At 32.6% G+C, this 20,592-nt stretch overlaps 1 protein-coding gene across 17 annotated transcripts in view; it reads left to right on the forward strand.

Moving 5' to 3' along the window:
- The window catches only part of GPHN (gephyrin), a 618,401-nt gene that overhangs the window by 300,184 nt on the left and 297,625 nt on the right, over positions 1 to 20,592 (forward strand). For 11 of the 17 annotated variants that reach the window (XM_027065952.2, XM_053224579.1, XM_027065945.2 and 8 more), the window contains exon 5: positions 13,065 to 13,103. The exons of the other annotated variants lie outside the window; for them this stretch is intronic. In XM_027065952.2, coding sequence (XP_026921753.1) covers positions 13,065 to 13,103 — 39 coding nt within the window. The remainder of the gene's footprint in view (positions 1 to 13,064; positions 13,104 to 20,592) is intronic. 17 annotated transcript variants of the gene reach the window in all.

Consider the following 20,592-nt stretch of genomic DNA (forward strand, 5'->3'; position numbering starts at 1 on the left):
CCTTTCTTTTTTCAAGGAGTAGGCTATTCATTTTATTTTTCATCTTTTTTTACTATGTTTTATATTACTTTTATAATGTTGCTAGGCAGAACAGAAGACTTGTGGTTCTAAGAATGTAAAAACTGTTCTGTGGAAGCATTGTTATATAAAAAAATGTTTTTTGACTACTTTTCTTTGGACTTATACTAGACATGATATAAAATGAGGAAGATTGAACTGGTCCAGAAAGTAATTTTGCATTTGTTCAGTGGACTGTGATATAAGCTGAACTTCAGACATATTGCCAAAGGAGGTGATAGCAGAACTCTGATTCTTAGCATGGCATCTGGTCTAATGTGTTTTGTTAATGTAATTCAAAATGTATCTGATATCTCTGTTCTTCAGATACCCTTGTCATTGGTCTCAAAGCACAGGAAATTGTGATAGAATACATATACCAAATTTATAGTACTTTTGAAGAGAAAGGGTTACATATTCCATAATTTTAATATGAATTTAAATGCAGAATTTAATAAGCCAAAGCAGAATTAATATCTAGGCTTTATGCCACAAGAATCACCTTAAACCTTTGCATAAGTAGAAAAATTAAGGGAGAAAATGAAAAGTAGGCCGTGCTCAGTGATACAGGAGAGTCTTTTTTCTTTTTAAGGAAGCCATAAACCTCAGAGTCATATGCAAACTTATATCACCACTTGTGATACTGTTTTCTTTACCTCCCAAAAAAATGTTTGCTGGCTGAATTTCAACTTAATATTAAGTACGTCCTTCTATTTTCAAACCAGAACACAATTTTATCTACTGTTTACTTAACAGCAAGATACTTTTACTCTGCATCTATTAAATATTTACTGTCCTTCTTACTCTACTGTAGTGGTTTTCAAACTTTAGCCTGCACCACATTCAAGCTGAGGATTTATCAAAACAGATTATTGGACCCACCCACAGAGTTTCTGATTTAGTAAATCTGCAGTGGGTCCCAAGAATTTGTATTTCTAACAAGGTGATGCAGATGTTGCTGGTCTACAGACCATACTTTCAGACTTTGAAAACCACTGTTCTGGGATATGAAAATGGACATTTTTTTAAACAAAGTGTAAAATATTTACTTTTCGTCTATGTAAAAATCGTGACAATTTTTTGGATATTATTCTAATTTTAGACTTATAAATAAAATGGTTTGCTTTTAAAGCAATCAGAATAGAGTTATATTGGGAAGTTGTTAATTTCAACTGCTCAGAAAAGAAATCATTCTTACATAATTAGTTTAGCTTCTGAATCTTATGGGGAAATGGTCCTTTGGCCAATTTTTACATTTCTTTTAAACTGTGAGACCAACTTAAAAAGTACAATTGAAGGGAAGCCATCTCCTATAGAGGTGTGTCTGTGTTTTGTTTGTAAGAAAATTACATACATATGTGAAGACCTTGATTTTTGGAGTTTGTTGTGTTAAGTATTTGAAGTAAATGGCCTTGGGTTTATATGTCCCTGTTTTTTGTGTGATGGTTTGAGATTTTCATACTATTTATTTTTATTACAGAAAAAACAGAAAAAAGTTACTATAGAATTTATATCAGATAACAACATTGTTTTTAATTGGGAGGGAATGCTTTGCACACAAAGTTAAGTATTTTGTTTTCTGTGGAGTGTCAAGTTAATACCAAAATGCTAGGCTGAAAATGTAAACCTTTGAATTTTGGCTCTGCTACTAACAGGGTGACCATAGACTAATTACTGAACTACTCTGTGCCTCAGTTTCCTATAAAGTGAGGTAAACGAAAGTACCTACCTACTGGGAGCTGTGAGGATCCAGTGAGAACTATTTCTGGCATTTTAGTAAGTGCTGTATATGCAAGGATTAACTTATAAGGGTTAATTTTATTATTATTATTATTAGTTGCTACATAAACACTAAGTGGACAAATTTGGTAGTATTTTTTTGTATGTAACTACCAAAAGGATGAAAACAGTGTTATGGTAGATTTAAATGTATTGATGAAATCTTTATAATCTTGTTAAATTATTTTTTGAATTTTGATATAGTAAGCTTCATATTTTATCTTTCTCATCTTCATGTGAAATAGAGGTTTAAAATTCTACCATTTTAATATCTGTCTATCCCATCCATTTTTTTTAGTGCCATTAATTGACAAGAGTCTCTTTCCCTGACTTTGTATGTCTCATTATATCCGAAATTAAGAAACCTTTATCCTTAAATGAAGTCTTTTTTTTTTAACATTTATTTATTTTTGAGACAGAGAGAGAGCATGAACAGGGAGGGTCAGAGAAAGAGGGAGACACAGAATCTGAAACAGGCTCCAGGCTCTGAGCTGTCAGCACAGAGCCCGATGCGAGGCTTGAACCCACGGACCGCGAGATCATGACTTGAGCCGAAGTCGGACGCTTAACCGACTGAGCCACTCAGGCGCCCCTTAAATGAAGTCTTTTAGTTAACTTAAAATCTTAGAGATGTTTTTTAAATATATTTTTTTAATATTTATTTATTTTGAGAGAGAGAGAGAGAGCATGTGCACACACATGCATGCGTGACCAGGAGAGGGGCTGAGAGAGAGGGAGAGAGACTCATAGCTGACAGCTGTCAGCACAGAACCCACATCAGGGCTCAATCTCACAAACCGTCAGACCATGACCTGAGCTAAAATCAAGAGTCAGTTTCTTAACCAAGTGAGTCATCCAGGTGCCCCTTAGAGCACCTAAATTAAATTCTTATATGTGCCTATAACAACTACCTGTGTAGAGCTGTATTAGGGTGGTTTTTTTTTAATGAGTTAAAAATATACATAAATAAGGCTTTTTAATATCTTTTTTTTGAGAATAGGTAACTTAGCTGATTGTAGATATCTTGATTCTTAATAGGTTCACTTTACTACATATCTTTTTTACATATACATATGGTATGATTATCTACAGCAAAGTCCTTAGAACTTTTATGCCTTTGAAAAATAAACAAACATGAAAGCAATGTAAGGCCAACCAGAAATAGTTCTACTGATTTCCCATTTTCTCTACACACTTTAATACTTGCCATTCTTCTGATATCTAAAATACAACACAGGGATATCTTCTAGGAATCCATAAATATAATTTGAGTTCTGTCATAATACAGTTATTTGTCTTTAACATGTCTTAGATAGTTGTACCTGAAAAATGAAGTAACTATTTCTAGACTACATTTAACTATGTACAGTTTACAGTTGCAAAACTTTTTAAATAGTGAGAAGTTATAGAAAACACAAATATTAATTATTAAGGTAAAATAATAAAACTTCTCTATCAAGGTACTAATGTTTTATAGTCAGTAATTGACAATTGGCTTAATCTACAAACACAAAGGACAAATGTTTGTGGAATATGTGTGTTGTTAGGGAAAAAACTGGATTCCTCCAAAACTGGATAAATGAAATAAAGCAATCTAAACTTAGTGTCTGTGGGTATGAACCCAAGAGAACATGAAAAGTTTATAGACTTGGGTTTCTTCCCAAGTATATTAAAAGAAAAGTGGAATAGCACGTTCAGTAAAGTATGTCCTGTTTCCTTTGTTCATATATAGAAATAAGAATTGATTTTCCTAAATTATGAGTTTGTTTCTATTTTTAGGCCCTGTGGCTTAGAATATGATTCATCTGATATTTACATGCCGGCTGACCTGCTCCCTGCCTCTAATAAATATGAGATACTATCAAAGCTTATATATAATAGCATAATAATCTACTCCCTTCAACTTTTTAGACTTTTATTTTGATATGAAAATCTTCATTTTTTAAGAATAATTTTTATTTTCTCTGATCTGACAAAGGTTGGATAATCTGTTGGCATTGGTGAATGCTAGTAATTATAAAATTCCATAGAACTTAAGAATTCAGGGTTGCCGTGGTGACTCAGTCAGTTAAAGCATCAACCCTTGGTTTTGGCTCAGGTCATGATCTCACGGTTTGTGAGTTTCAGCCCCATGTTAGACTCTGCACTGGTAGCATGGAACCTGCTTGGGATTCTCTCCCTCACCACCTCACTCTCACTCTCACTCTCCTTCTCTCTCTCTGCCACTCCCCCACTTGTGAGCATGAGTACATGCTCTTCCCCCACTCACTAAATAAATAAACATTTTTTTAAAGAACATAAGAATTCATTGCTGTATAAAGTATTATCTCATCATGTCCCATTATTAGTTGTAAACAACTTATGTCCAAAATAGAAATTGTTATTTATTTTTATTTTTTTAATTATTTTTTTGAAATTGTTATTTAAAGAATCTTATTATTCGTAAAAAGTATAATTAAGGACATATTACTGAGGTCAAGCCCTTTTTTACACATAAATTCTAGAAGAGAATAAAAGATCAAGAAGCATTAAAAATGTGTATATATAATTAACAAGCAATTTCTGATCACATGTTATGGTAAATTAGAAAATGTTAAATTATTTAATATAATTTAAGTATATATAAATATATATATTTAAACAGAAGCCCAGCATACATCTTAGTTCTCATTCATTCATCACTTTTTATTTTTAATCCTTAATATGTATGCATTGCCATACTTGCTGGGTGCTGGAGTTAAAAAATGAATAAGGCATGGTCCTTATTCTTAAGAATTCTAAATATGTTACAGGAGTCAGCAAATGAGGCATATAGGCCAAATCCAGCCTGCCTTTTTGTTTTGGTTTGATTTGGTTTGGTTTTTGTATGTGGCTTGTAAGCTAAGAATGGATTTTGTATTTTTAAATGGCTGAAAAAATCAAAAGGAGAATAGTATTTTGTGGCACATGAAAATTATTTGAAGTTTAAGTTTCAGTGTCCTTTTTAAATGAAGTTTTTTTGGAACACAGCTACACTCATTCCTTTGTGTATTGCTTGTGGCTACAGCAGCAGAGTTAATATTTGCAACCAAAACCTTATAGCCTGCAAAGCCTAAAATATTTACCATCTGACCTTTTGCAGAAAAAGTTTGTTGACCCCTGGTCTATTGGATGACAATGTCATCTTTACTCACATATTTTAGGGACTTTTTTAAAAATTGATTTTTATCTTTTTCTCTTTAGTAATCTGAAATGATACTGGGTTTCATTTCTTAAATGTTTAATTTTAGAAGGAGCAAAGAAAAATGCTTTTCTGCCATAATGAAGTATATTGCCACGTTGTCTCAATATACAGTATAACATAAGTAAAAGATCCCTTATTCTAAAAATATATAAAATTTTGAACTTCTAAACTGATCAAAGTAATGGATTTATTATACATTAAATAAAATCTCACTCTTAAAAATTTTTCGAACTGTTGTTCTTAGCAGTACCTTCTAACAAGTGTCCTGATATAATTGGGCATGATGAAACAATCAAGCAAAAGGAGAAATAGCAAAAATTTCAGGAAACTATAAATTTTGATATAAGGGATATTCATTAAAAAGGATTCTTATGGTTCATTATGGAATTGAAGAAGCATCTGACAAAATGACCAATGCTGAAGGGAACAGAATACTGAAAATTTGGTACAAAGGATGTTTTTCTAGGAAAAGATTATGAATTCTAGAAGGCATATTCTGTGTATAGTCTATAGTATTTATATTTCTTTGGAACAAATTACTATCTAATCCTTTCCACAAATATTTTCCACTTAAGTTATTAGAAATTTTTTCACAAAAATCTCAAATCAAAGAAAATTTTTTTATTTTATAAAATTTGTTTTATAATCAATTTGTCAGAATTCATGTATTTCATCATTTAGGTGTGAGTGTATTGTAAGCCAGGTATCATTTTATGCAGTCATTAGCCATTTTTCTTTCTTGATTATAATGCTTCAAAAATAACAATACTCTGTAAGTAAAATGAAGGAGACATCCTTGACCTGAGTTACTGACTACACATTAATGATTCTCAATTTGTGACTTGTGAAAATCAGTGAGAACTGACATTTAACAGCTTCACCTAAAACTTAACATCAGACATTTTGACAGAAAAATTCCTGTATTATACCAAAAAATATCCTAATAATTTCTGTTTTTGAAAGAAAATTTAATCACTAACACAGGTTGATTAAATTATATCATTTTCAAGTATATATGATACTCTTCAGGAAACATGGATTCTTTCCCTGGAAAAATATCATATACTGATATTCTAAAACTCTATGAATATTAGAGTTTATTTTGTAGTGCTATGATTGTTTTTTACTAAAATAAAATACCTGTCATATGTGCTAAAGCTAAATATAACCGTATTGAACTAGGATTTTGAGTTTCTTAAAATTGTTCTGTATCAATAGGGTAACTGAACAATATGAAATTGATAAAGCAGAATATCAGAAACCCTTGCACTTGAAACATTTCAAACTAGATTGAATAAAATATATCACTCTTCTGTGGTCAGATATGGCTATAATTTATGCCATTTTAATCTGTTCCTTTAATTTTTATGAAATAGCCCAGGACATAAGAAATATGTTTCCATGTCTTTGTCTTAACATGTTGGGATACACTAACACCATAGAGTCAGATAGACCTGAATTTAAATCCCAACTCTACCACTGTGAAATTAAGGCAAATTAACATGTTCAAACTTCACTTTTTTCATTTACTAAATTAGCTAATGCCTACCTCTCAAGGTTGTTGTTTCTAGTGGTTGAGATAATAAAGGTAGCCAATAATAATAACTAATATTTATATATAGCACTTACTATGTGTTAGCAGCTGTTTTAAGCAAATGTTAATTAATTTAGTCTTCAAAACAACCATACGAGGCATGTGGTTTACATCTATTTTATAGATGGAGAAACTGAGACACAGATCAATTAATTGACTTGTCCAGGGTTATCCAAACTAGTGACAATAATGCATGTAAAATGATCTAGTATAAAACCTGGCACCTTTGTAGATGTTTGGTAAATGTTTATTTTTTTCTTACCTTTTTCTTCCTCATTTAATTAATATTATCTATTACTTCCAATTAGATTTGACAGCCCCAAATATTTCTCCTACTAACCCTTGTACTTCAGGTATCTATTGTTAGCTACTAACATACCTCATGGATAGTCTAAAAAATAAAGATATCAGTCAGCATTTCCCCACTACTACTTTCAGGCATGAGACGAAGGAATAAGATTAAGAATTTTTATAGTGTAAATGATATGAGGAATGTGGAGTATTAGTGCAGTTGCGTTAAGTACCTCTTTATATCCTACCTGAACCTGTTTATTTTCTTTAGGTCCCTAATTCCTCTGTAGTTTAAACTTCTTGGAATTTGGCTTGAAAAAGCTGAGATATATGAGATTCAGGGTAGCTTTTTTGTAATAGCTCACTTTATTCTGGGGTTTATAATTATTTTACAGTATCCATTAAAAAGCAGTATATGTCTCAGAGCATAGACAACATTTAGGAGCTACCAGTTTGCTAAAAATTAAAGTGTTTATAGTTTTTCTTAGTTTAACAAGTATTATTTTAACAAGTAATAGTTTAACAAGTATTTATCAAGCACCTTGAGCTTCACTGAGTGAGTGCTAATGTACATGTACTCCCCAAATAGTCACCTGACAAATCAAGACACTATAAATCTAGTATCAGAAATGTTCAGCCAGAAGATTTCTTTAAAGAGGACAATTAAGAGAAAGCTAATTAATCAGTAAAAATTTTGTACAAGTAGAATTTAAGCTAAAATGGAAGGAGAGAAATAGGATTCAGATTAGGAAAGAAGAGGACATTACTAATGGGAGTAAAGAAGAAAGGGAAATGTGTGATCAAACTACAGAGAAAGATAAAATTAAGAAATCTTCCTGGCTAGAGGATTCATTTTACATAGAAGGATGGATAAACTAGACTTATGTTATTTTAATCTCTTTCTTAGAACATCTAGAGTAGCACCATCTGTAGAAATTAAAAACAGCAACTGTCCTTATGCCAAGATTCCTTAGAAGCCAGAATTCATAAGTCTACTATGAAGCAGTACACACAGTAAAATCATGACATCAAGGCTCTCTAAAAGTAGACCCTTTTGAGATGTCATTTATTCAAATACAGATCAACACTTTCCTCAGTAGGACTAACTTCATTCTTTTTGAAGATTTTTGTTAATGTTTTTGTTTAGTTGTAAGTCCTAATTTAATTCACAGACCTAGTGACTATACGCACCATTATTTATAGATAAAACTGAAACTGCTCTGAAGCACCAAGTTCCAGTTTTTTGATTTATTGTTTGGAAACCACTTCAGTCAATGTTTATCTTACAATCAACACAATCAAGGAATATTTTCTTATGGATTTCATCAGTAATTTGTCTCAAGTTAGCTTAGTGTTTTATATAAAATTACAAACTATATAAAAAACAGGTAAATCATGGTATCTCAGAGTTTGAGGAGAATTCAAAGGCCATTGTGTTCAAAGTCCTAGTCCCCTTTTCATCATTCCCAACCTTTGTCTGAACATCTCAATCACTACTTCTTCCATCTGGGAGTTTGTTGGTTTGCAATTCTAATTGTTTGAAAGTCCAAACATGTCACACTGAAACCTGGCACCTTATAATTTCCTAATCAATGTTTCCAATTCTTTTCTGCAATGTACTAAAGAAGGTAAATTCCTTTTTACATGATAATTCTAATATTTGAAGGTAAATGTTACATTTTCCTCTTAAGTCCACATTCTTGTGTAGATTTTCTTTGCATTCATTTGTTTCCATTAGATACAAACTTTCCCAAGACATTCAACCTCTATTTCACTTATACATTATAAAGAAAAACTCCTTGGTATAATTGTACCAGGGGAAAGGTAAAGGTACAAAATTCAATCATTTAGATAAGGTAATTAAGGCAATAAGTGACATTGAATTTAAAACTCTTATGTTGAAAGTCTCCTAGTCCACATAAAATCAATACAGAGGGAAAAACACATTGCTCCTCAAGGTCAGAATTTTAGAATTTTGAGCATAAAACAAAAACAAAAATTTCATATATGAAGAACCCATATATAAAATGCTGTCTTCATTCCCTTGATTATATTTCTTAATTGCATGCCTACTCTGTATCAGAATATGTACCCAGCTTTTGGGGGCCCTTATGAAGCAGAGAGATGCTATCAATAAAACATACAAATAAATACAAATATATTTATTATGGAAAATTCTGTATCTAATTAGAGCTCTTACTAGAAAAGCAGTGTTGCCCACATAACCATTTGTGAGGCAGCATAACATAGTAGTTAAGAGCACAGACTACTTGAGTTTGAATCCTAGGTCTACCTTTTACTAGTATATGACCTTATACAACTTATTTACCTTCCTATAGAAAGAATAAAACTACTTCCTTATAGGATAGTTATATTATGTGAATTAACATAAGTAAAACACGAAAAAATATTTATTTGCTACATAAATATTTGCTGTTATCACCTACAATATAAAGAGCTGTAGCTTAAAAATAAGTAGATGATGGTTGAATAAATATTGAAAGAATTTTTCTCCAGGGGAAAAAATTAAGCAAGATAGGACGTAAAATATACACTGATGTAACTGTGGGAAAGGAAAGAAATAGAGATGATGATTTTTACCTTGAATTTATCAGAGTGATAAAATCTTGAAATCATCTTTCTAACTTACCATTACAAGGCTACTGTCATAAAATGGCAGATGCTGGCATAGCAGAATACTTTAGTTTTACAAAACATATACTAAGACAATGACAAAAAAAAATCATTCAATATTTTACAAATATAAAATGCCCAAAGCATATTTATCTAGAGATATAGTTACAGGAAAGAAGTTTTTAGGATATCCCTTTCTTCATTGTCTGGTCAAGAATATAGATTCATCTCTCTGTGTTAGACCTCCATTTAGACTTAATGTTGCTTTTCACGCAAAATGTAATAAAATGACAACAAATGAATTTACACCTGTGAAGTCCTCTGAGCTTCTTGGAAACATACCATTGACATACCAACATATTGCCTACCATAAAAAGAAACTGTTAGGGAGTCAGAAAGTGGACTCAGATAACAAATAAACTATTTGGAATGATTCTAATAATTTTACCAGTATTATTTTCTTGTATTAGAACTTGGAAAGAACACGGCTGCTATTAAAGAGTAGAGGACAAACGCCCAGTGGGAGGAGTAATCATTTCAGATAAGCATTAATGATTGACACATAAGTGAGAATTTAGGGGAAGAATCCAAATTCCTTTAAAAAATGCTGAGAAGATAGAAGCAGTAACGGTATTGAAAGGTTGGGTTTTGAAAATGAACTGTTGTCAGTTTCACAAAGATAACAATCCAAAAGAAGCAGTTGATTGTGCAGCAACGACCAACTGATGTAAGAGGACATAAATTATACTTCTTTATGAAGATTAAAGGTAGCATGCCTTTAATAGTGGTGGGTGTCATTGGTATAATTTAAGTGTTTCCCCCTCACCTTTTTCACCCCTTTCCGTAAGTTTGGTTGCAGCATATACTATAATATACTTGCATGTCATAGTCCTTAGGGTGAAACTTTATGTAAGGAAAGATGAGTCAGGTGATTAGGAGGTGATTTTGAATAGAGTTTTGCAAATTTTTAAAATACTTTTCGACAAAATGTAGACATTTGAACCAATGAGAAAATAACTATTAGTTTTGAATATTGTATAAATCCAATGGAGTCTTATTATAATGTGTTTCTCGCTTGTAATGATTTAAGACTACAGTTATTTAGGAGACCCCATTATAACAAGGTCAGTTCAGTATGACCCCCATTGATGAGGTTCAAAAGAGATTCACATCATGACAATTTTCCACTATAGTTAATCAGGGTATGTTAAACAGGGTTTTAGTTAATTATGTGATACTTTGATATATAATTTAGGTGGATACCTAAATTTAGGTGGATACCTAATATAATTAGTATAATTTAGGTGGATACCTAAAGTAGTGGTGGATGTCATTGGTATAATTTAAGTGTTTCCCACTATAGTTAATCAGGGTATGTTAAACAGGGTTTTAGTTAATTATGTGATACTTTGATATGAGCTCTATTTGTGGGTCCTATTTACTTTCTTGTTCCCTTCCTTTTTGCCATTTTTTAAGTCTTACTTGTACTATGCTCTATCCCTTAAGATGAGGCTGCTTTATTGTGGGATAGATAGATGAATGACTATTAATAGTCATTAATGTTATTTAATAACATTTAGAAGAATGAGAAGGTTACTTTTATATATGTGAAAGCAAATCCTAGTATAAATGTATCTTCCCTCCTAGGTGTATCTTGGGCAACAGCAGCAACAGTATTTAACAACAATGCTCTAGTTTAGTGTTGCTCAAAATTTAGTTATTACTCTTTGCCTTCTAAGTATAAAATACCTTTGGACACGGGTCAGCAAATGTATTCTTTAGAGGTCCAGACAATAAATACTTTAGGCTTTGTGGGTTCTTTGTTCTCTGTCATAACTACTCAACTCTGCCAGCCCTGTAGCACAAAAGCCATCATAAGACAGTATAAATGAATGCACCTCATTGTGCCCCAGTAAAAATTTATTTATGGATACTGAAATTGGATTTCATATAATTTTATCATGTCATGATATAAATATTATTATTCTAATTTTTTTTCAATTATTTAAAAATTCAAAGATCACTCTTAGATTGCAGGCAATGCAAAAAACAGGCAGCTAGCAGGATTTGTCCCATTGGCTATGATTTGCCAACCCCTAAAGTGTGCTAGAATCTCCTCTGTTAATCAAAGGTTCATAGTATCTGAGCTTTCAGAAGAATGCTCTGAGAATTTAAGACAGAGAACAGAGATGCCCCACAAGAAATTAACACTTTGTAGATTCAATTATATCTTGAGTGCCTGCTGTATATATGCCAGACATTGTTCAAGATGCTGGGGATACAGCAGTAAACAAGGAAGTCATAAGTTTCTGCCTTTACAAAATTTACATTTTAGTGGGTGACACAAATATAAGTAAACAAGTAAGATGTGTAATATTAGAGATGATATTAAGTACTGTGGATAAAAATAAACCAAGAAAGGTGAATAGGTAGCACAGCACAGGCAGGAAAGAGAGTTGTAATTTTAAAAAGGCCGTCAAGGAAGGCCTTATTGGTAAGGTGACATCTGAGCAAAGACATAAATGAGCAGAGGGAGCAAGCCATGGATCATGTAGAATCTGTATGCCACCCTTAGGATAATGGAGAGTTTTGAGCAGAGACACTACATGATTGGACTTATATTTTAATAGGGAAATAATTTAGGAGACTATTGAAATAATCCAGGTGAAAAATGATAGTGACTTAGACCAATAATAGAGGTGAAGGTAGTGAGAAATACATTACTGATATATTTTGAAGATAGAGATAACAGATAAAATAAGAGAAAGAGAGAAGTCAAGTATAATATCCAAGATTTTGACTTGGGCATTTGGAAAGATAGAGTTGCCATTTACTGAAATGGAGAATGCTGTGGGAAGGGTAGATTTGATGAGGAACGTCAGTTTTAATTTGGTCATGGAAATGAACTATCCAAGTGGAGATGTTAAGCTGGCAGAGAAGTCTAGACTGGAGATACTATTTTTTTAAAGTCATCAGCATCTTGAGGGACTTAAAATCTGTGACGATTGATGAGATCACCAACGTATTTACTGGTATTACTATTTATTTATTGGTATTACTGCCCTTGATTTTTTTCCTCATCCACTTTCAAAGAGGTAGGTAGTTTCTAGTAACCTATCCCCTCTTCCTATTCACAAATAGCAGGGATCCCATTGAATCAGAAAGTTGACCTACACAGAAAGTATCATTAGTTGGCCATCCTCAAATTTTGCCATGGTATAAACATGGGAGTGAGTTTTCCCAAGTACCTCCTTGCTGGAAACTGTTTGCACTGGAGGTAAGTGTGAAAGGGGAGGTTGTGGGAAATGATGGGGTGAGGGCTTCCTAAACCTTTCCCAAACCTCAGAAATTGCTTGATTTTGAGGAATGGAGAAGGTTCAGGCTGGTTCTTATTTCCCTGAACCAGTTCATACAGCCCTAAATTTGACCTGCTTTCCTCAAACTGGGAGTCAGAAATCCCTTTTCTCTTCTGTTTTTCTGCTGCAGAAATTCCCAACATTCCCATTTTGTGGGCTCCAGAAAGGGGTAAGCGAAGACTTCAATCCCAGCCAATCATTTCCAGATTAATAATTTTTAGTGTTTTGGTTTTTTTTTTTTATCATCATAAAGAATGCTTGGACCCATTTTTCCCATCCATTTAATTTCCTTGTGGATTGTTATGTATCTATGTTCTAGGATCATTCTGTATCCCTGGGCAATAGAGTTCAGATTCATCTGCTATTTCCATTTGTGTGCTGTTCTCTTGTGGATTCTCATATGCAGTTTATTGATGAGTGTTTCCTAGATGGAAGAAACCCAATTCAGGAGACTGGCTTTACTCTCAATTTCATCTTTTCCTGAATGGTGTTTTTGTTCCCTGCTGAGAGCTTTTCCTACCCTACACAACTGCTTCTGATGATCTGTCATTGCTTCTCTGCTGTTCTGTCTTATTGCTTTGACTGCCTTTGATTTTCACCTCTACTTTTTGCCCCACTTTTATGCATCTGCTGAATGATTTGCATTCTTCACTTACTGGTACTTTGTCTATCAGGAAATGGCCTGATACTGCCATATCCATCTGCTATTTTAGCATTTTAGACTACCCAGCATTGTCTATCTGCTCTCCTACCATTCTCCTATATCATGGCCTTCCAAGTGCTACGCTATCTGCCTGCTTGATCTTGTCCTGCCCAATTTATGCCTGTGATATTATAAGTAGGTTCAGATTGTTTAGCACTTCTGCTAACTATCTCCACTTGTCTTGTGCCACTAAGTTGGACTGCTGACTGAGGTTGCTTGACTACTGTCTCCTTTACCTATTTGCTGCCATGGCTGCTTCACTAATTAACTAAAGACATTGCATTCATCTCCTATGTAATCAGACTTGCAACTTGCTGATCGGCTCATATTACTTCCTTTATACTTTTCTGCATCTGGTAAATCACTGGCGTTGTTCCTCTGTTGTCTTGTAACCCTGATCAGATTTTATTTCCAAGAAAAGTGTTGCCTACGTATTGTCCAAACATATCTTAGAAATAGGAAAATGCTTCACTATTTAACAGTCCAATCCAGTTTACTCCTAAACTGACTTTTAAACTCACTATCACCATCCTTTCTGCCTTTTTGTACAACTCCACATTCTTTCCCTTATTTAACAATAGATTTTTTTTCAAATAATTTATCATCTTTGCCTCAGTTGACCTTTGATATCATATATTGTATACTTTTGTTTCTTGTATATAGGATCTTTCAGTGATTTTCCATATATTAAGTTTATTTCATAACTTATTTTCCATGATTTTTCTGGGGCTTCATGAGGATGAGTTACTCCTATTAATTTTTCCTTTTTAGTAAGATACAAGAATTTTTTGAAACTTAAAAGTGTCATCTCTAAAAATAATAAATTTAGTTATGATTCTTTGTAGTTAAAGTAGCTTTCCACTGCTCCATTTTTTCCTCTGAAAATATCATTTCTCAGCCAGCCCATAATTTATGTAATATCACTTCTTTAGAGATTCTTTTGATGTATTTATCTTTCCCTCCTTTTAAACTATATTTTCTTGTGTGTGGGTAAACTTTAAATTGAATTTCCCCATTATTTGCTAAGTACTTGGCATTTAAGAAGAACTTGAAATACAAAATTATCTGCACTGTGAAGGCTTGATGTCTTATTTACTCATATTTCAATGAAAAACAAGACCAAACAAGAAGTGGAGAAGAATTTTGGTGAAATTTGCAAACAATTCAAGAGTCTGAGGAGATTAGAAGTGGGGTGTATATGTATGTATGCAAGTGTGTGTGTGTGTGTGTGTGTGTGTGTGTGCGTGCACGCGCACGCACATGTGGTGTGTATGTAGATTTTAAGTGTTCTTTATATGTATCCACAACATCATTGTGCTTGAAGTGTGAAATATTCTGAGTCTCCATATTAAATTTTATTTTACTTTTATGAAAAAGAAATGGAAAGGAAAAGGCAAAAGCTAAAAAGAGAGTGATAAATTTAGAGAATATAGAAAAAGGGTATGGACACTTGTTTTTTTCTTTTACTTTAACAATAGAGATAAAACTAGTATCAAAAAAAAGGCTGCTGTAAGAAAGTCAAGAAAATCATTTCAATAGCTTTCTATTTTTTTTTTATTTTGGCAAAATACACATCACATAACATTTACTGTTTTTACCATTTTTAAGTGTTCAGTTCAGTGGCATTAATACATTTTGTACAGCCGTTACCACTATCTGTTTCCAGAATTTTTCATCATCCAAAACAGAAACTCTCTATACCCATTAAACAGTAACTCCTCATTCCTCACTCCCCCTGTTTTAATATCTGTCTCTGAATTTGTCTATTCTAGGTGCCTCATATAAGTAGAATCATACTATTTTTGTCCTTCTGTGTTTGACTTATTTCACTAAACATCGTATTTTCAAGGTTCATCCATGTGGTAGCATATACCCATTCATTCCTTTTTAAGACTAATAATATCCCATTTATGTATATACTGCAATGTGTTTATCCATTCATCTGTTGACAGACAACACTTGAGTTGTTTCTTGGCTATTATGCATATTACTGCTATGAACATTGGTGTGCAATGTCTGTTTTTCTTTCCATTCTTTGGGTATTTACCTAGAAGTGAACTCCCTAGCTTTTAATATTCTTGTCTAAGAGGATATTAAAGACCTCAGGGAAACTATATAAGTAACATGAAAGATGGATAAGTCCAAGATATTGCATTAGGAACAAAAAATTATAAACTTTTAGAAAGACACAGAATGCCAAGTGAGATTTAGAAGACCTTATGTTCTAAGAATGAAAGGGAGAATGAAATTGGACAGATGTTGGATGTTTGAAGGACAAAAAAAAATCATTCTGAACAATGTTGAAAAAAAAATAAACCATCTTGGGGCACCTGGGTGGCTCAGTCAGTTAAGCCAACACTTCTGCTCAGGTCATGATCTCGCAGTTCGTAGGTTCGAGCCCTGCTTCAGGCTCTGTGCTGACTGGAGCCTGGAGAGCCTGCTTCCAATTCTGTGTCTCCTCTCTCTGCCCCTCCCCCACTCTCACCCTTTCTCTGTCTCTTTCAAAAATAAACATCAAAAAAAAATACCAATTTTAGGACAGATGATGGCATGTCTTTGAAATGGAATAATGCAGACTTGTAAAGAAGTAGGTATTTAAATGAAGATAACTGGATTGAGATGAGAGAGCTAGGTTAAGTTTAGAGGAACCAGCAATAGGATTAGGAATTCATTTTAAATTCAGTGGTACTCAGTTCTGGACACACAGTTTTCTACCTATAGAGATTTTACTAAAAAGATTGCTAGGCCCAACCCCACCAAAGATTCTGACTCATTAGGCTGGAGATAATGGTTTAGGCACTATGTATATGCATGTGTGTGTGTTTAATCCACTGGTAAAACACAGTGTGAGTTAAATTGAACTCTGTACCATAGTGTCCTAGACCTTACAGGAGTTAAAAAGTTGGGAAGAATTGGTCCTTGTCTTCAAGGAGTTTAAAACTGGAGTAGTTTAGTAAGCAAAAAAATTGATTTTGGAAGGAAGACTTTCAATCCATTAGGTGATAATGTTTTCACTTTGTTAACTCAACAATTTTTTGGTGATTTTACATACTTTGTCTTGCTTTTCTCAACCAGGGTTTCTCATCTAAACTATCAAACACAGAAAATGATTTGTGTGACTTCTCAATCCTCCCAAGGGTGGTACATGAATTAGTTCTATTCTATAAGCATAGGAGAAAAGTTAATTCATTACTTCCAATAATTCTCTCAGAACCTATTTTAAACAGGCTTGTTCTATGCTATGTAGTCTGTTAGGAGTACATAACACAAAGATAAGGCCCAAGAGAGGGAAAGAGACATTTAACAAAACAATGAATTTCTAACATCATTTCAAAATTTTGTTATTTTCTTCTAGTTCTTCAGTGAAAACGTTCAAAATCAGAGTAATTGTATATAAGGAAATTCTAAGCATCTGTGATTCAGGAATAAGAGTATGTTCTATAATTTATGCCTCATCACAACTGGAGGACTCTGGTAATAGTTTAAATGCCAATAAGAATCTCTTTAATTAAAAACCTGAAGTATTCAGTGGCAGATTAGTGATTCATTGGTAACTGTTAATAAACAGCATTATCTAAACCCAATGTTACTAATTTTGTAGTGGAAGAATAGAAAGTGGTTAGAGAAAAATTGATAACTAATGTTCAGGAGGTTGTTCTTGAATGTTATTGCAAGCACAATGAGGTATTCTCCAGCTGTATATCAATATTGAAAATGTTTGGGAATTTAATTTATACTCACTGTCAACTAAACCTCACTTGAATTCCTGGTGTCAGAATTTCAGTCCTATTCATTAGTTTTTATTATGAATTTGGTTAATTAGCCATTTGAATTAGGAATTTATTTGCTCTCCCTATATTGATGGGTGCCTTCATACTTGAGAGCAGTAAGCTTCATTCCTACTGCTCACTAATTCACAATGATGGCTTTAAAGGAATCTCTTTAAAGTGCTATGCCTAAGAAAGTTTTAGTAACCTGTTTTTCCTCTCATCTCCTGATGTCCTACTAAAGTTGTTTATCTTACCAGCATAGCTGAGGGAGGGTCAAAGTTCTCATGTCAGTAGAGAAGCACTAAAATAGAAATTACATCCAGAATTAACTTGTTTTCTAAAAAAAAAATGAATAATTTTAAAAGATTTTGCTTTACTTGTATTTATTCTGGAAAACATTTTTTGTGAAAAATAAAGATTATGCAGAAATTTTAAGGTATAAGATCTGAGATAAAGGAAAATATAAGAGTAACATTTTATTAAATTTATTTTATTAGTAATAAATATACTTCTTCTTTTCATCTCTGAAATCCTGTTTTTATTTTGAGAAAAGCTAAACTGAAAGTTGTATAATGTGTTTCTTTTTTATGAAAGTTAACTTGAAAAGACAGTGTTGTTAACACACTTTTATCCTATAGGACTCAAGTCTTTTGTACATTGAATAACAAAATCCTCTAAATTTCCTTGCAATCAGGAGATTCTTTGTAGGCAACCACGCCTAATAAACAAGTTGTCATTCTTTCCTTTTCACTCCTGAAGAACAGTGGAAGATATTCAGGACCTTACAAGGAAGTTGTAACTTCCTGATACAAACATTTTGTGGAGGTAGTTTTACTCCTTCAGTTTTGAATATAGACAATGACAATAGCAGGCACTAATAACTAGTCTCTACATTCCCTCATCTCATTTTCTCCTTTTTGCTCTCTGTCCATCAGATATTTCAGTGTTGCTGGAAAAAATTAACCTAGTACACCTGTGGTACAAGAGGTCCTATGGAGTGAGAGATATCATTGAGGGAAAGTTAATTGCCTCAGCTCTGGAAGCTATTTGATGCAAAGATCCTTTATGTATGTTTAATAGTATTTAATTTCATGAATATCAAAATCAATTCTTGAAAAGTTCACTGGTTAGATATTTGGATATTTACAAAATACAAACCACTCCCAAACATTTTGTATTTGTCTCTGAATACTTCTTAGATTTCTTGTAATATTTAGTTTTTATGAAGAAATAGAGTTTATATTCTATTCATATCAGCAGCATAAAAACATCTCAGGTGCTCAAGAATCAGTTTTTCTTTGGTTTGTTCCTAGCTATATTATAGGAGTAAATGTGTATTTACTTTGCAGTTAGAAGTAATAATCCCATTATAGACATCTTAAACAAATATTCTGAAAGAAAGTATCTTTTGTAAGTTAAATTTATATTTTCTCATTCTCAACTTAATGCCTTCTGATCAAAATTAAGATTATTCTTGTGAGGAGATAAAGGCAAAAAGCCTTTTCAGATATCTTTCTTCTCATTATGGTTAGTTACTAAAAACTAAAACCCAAGACCATCTGTAGAAAGCTCTTATGTTATTAACAAGAAAATCTGTCTTCAAATGTTCATACTTCACAGTTAGTGTCAGAATATTAAGAACACAGTATTTTGCATGTAATAGGTATTCAATAAGAGCATAAAATGATGACTTTTTATTGTGACACAGTAATAAAGGTGAGATTGTAAAGTATTATAGATGAGATTAAAGATGAGAAGAGTATATGGTCATTTAGGGGAAGGAAAAGGTAGGGATTTTTAAATACTTATCTTGCCTTATATGAATAGCCTTAAAAGAAACAACACCTATCTTTTTCTGAGTATAGATTTCTGATTATATGGGTTTTTTTCTAAAAAAGAATTTGGGAAATATAGGAAAGCAAAATGAAGTAAATGAAAATCACCAATAATTGATACATAATTATTATCTGGGACTAATTCATTAGTTTTCATATTGAGAACCCATCATATATACAGGTTTATATCTTGGGTTTCTAGTTGTTATCATAGCTACTAAAATTTACCGTGTACTTACTACGTTCCAAGCATTGTGATAAGCACTTTATGTAATGTCTTATTTAATACTAACAGCAAACCTACAGAATAAGTACTACTTTAAAGGTGAAAAAATTAGTTTTAGAAAGATTAAATCATGAAATAACCCACATCACAGAGCTAGTAGAAGGTGATAGAATTAGAATTTCATCTAGATAGTCTTGACACCATAGCCCTTGCTTTTTAACCACTCTTTTTTTATATAAATTAACCTTTTTTTCCATTTAACAACTGTTTTACAAAAAAAAATGAGATTTGCCAATCACTACAAAGTATAAGCAAGCTATAATTAATTTCATTTCCTTGTTATTAACCATTTAGGCTCTTTTTATTTCGTATCATAGACATTCTCTTTATAAATAAATTGTCAAAAACATCTCTGATTATAACTTTAGAAATATTTCCTTCAAATAGAATAGCTGATTCAGAATTAATTCTCATAATACATAACTGCCAAACTGACCTCAGGAATATATGTATAAATTTATATATTCATACTACCAGTTTTTGGAATTAAACATTCATTATTTCTAATCTTAACAGCTTGATGGATGAAAATTATTTGGCTTTATTGGCATATTGTAGACTAACAATGAATTAAACACTTTTCTTGTATTTGTCTAGTTTTTTCTTCTTTTGTAAATTGCCTGGTTTTTTTTTGTTTTCTTTGGCTCAGTAGCCAATTCTTGAAAGTTGATTCTAATTACAAAGAGATGTTTAAGAAATTGGTTGTCAGGAAATAATTTTGGTATAATGAGATTTATATTTTAACTATATCATTTTGACTATATCATAAATCTAAACCAGTTTAGGGGCTCCTGAGTGGCTTTGTCGGTTTAGCATCTGACTCTTGATTTCAGCTCAGGTCATGATCCCAGGGTTGTGGGATCAAGCCCCGCATCAGGCCCCACAATGAGCATGGAGCACGCTTAAGATTATTTCTCTCTTTCTATCTCTCTCTCTCCCTGCCCCCCCCCTCCCCGTCCCTCTCTCTCCCTCTCTCCCTTTGCTCTTCTCTGCCTCTAGTGCTCTCTCTCTCTCTCTCTAAAATAAAAACTATATATACATAAAAATCAGTTTATTTTCTCTTT

Source organism: Acinonyx jubatus, chromosome B3 (assembly GCF_027475565.1).
Source record: "Acinonyx jubatus isolate Ajub_Pintada_27869175 chromosome B3, VMU_Ajub_asm_v1.0, whole genome shotgun sequence".
Lineage (NCBI taxonomy): Eukaryota > Metazoa > Chordata > Mammalia > Carnivora > Felidae > Acinonyx > Acinonyx jubatus.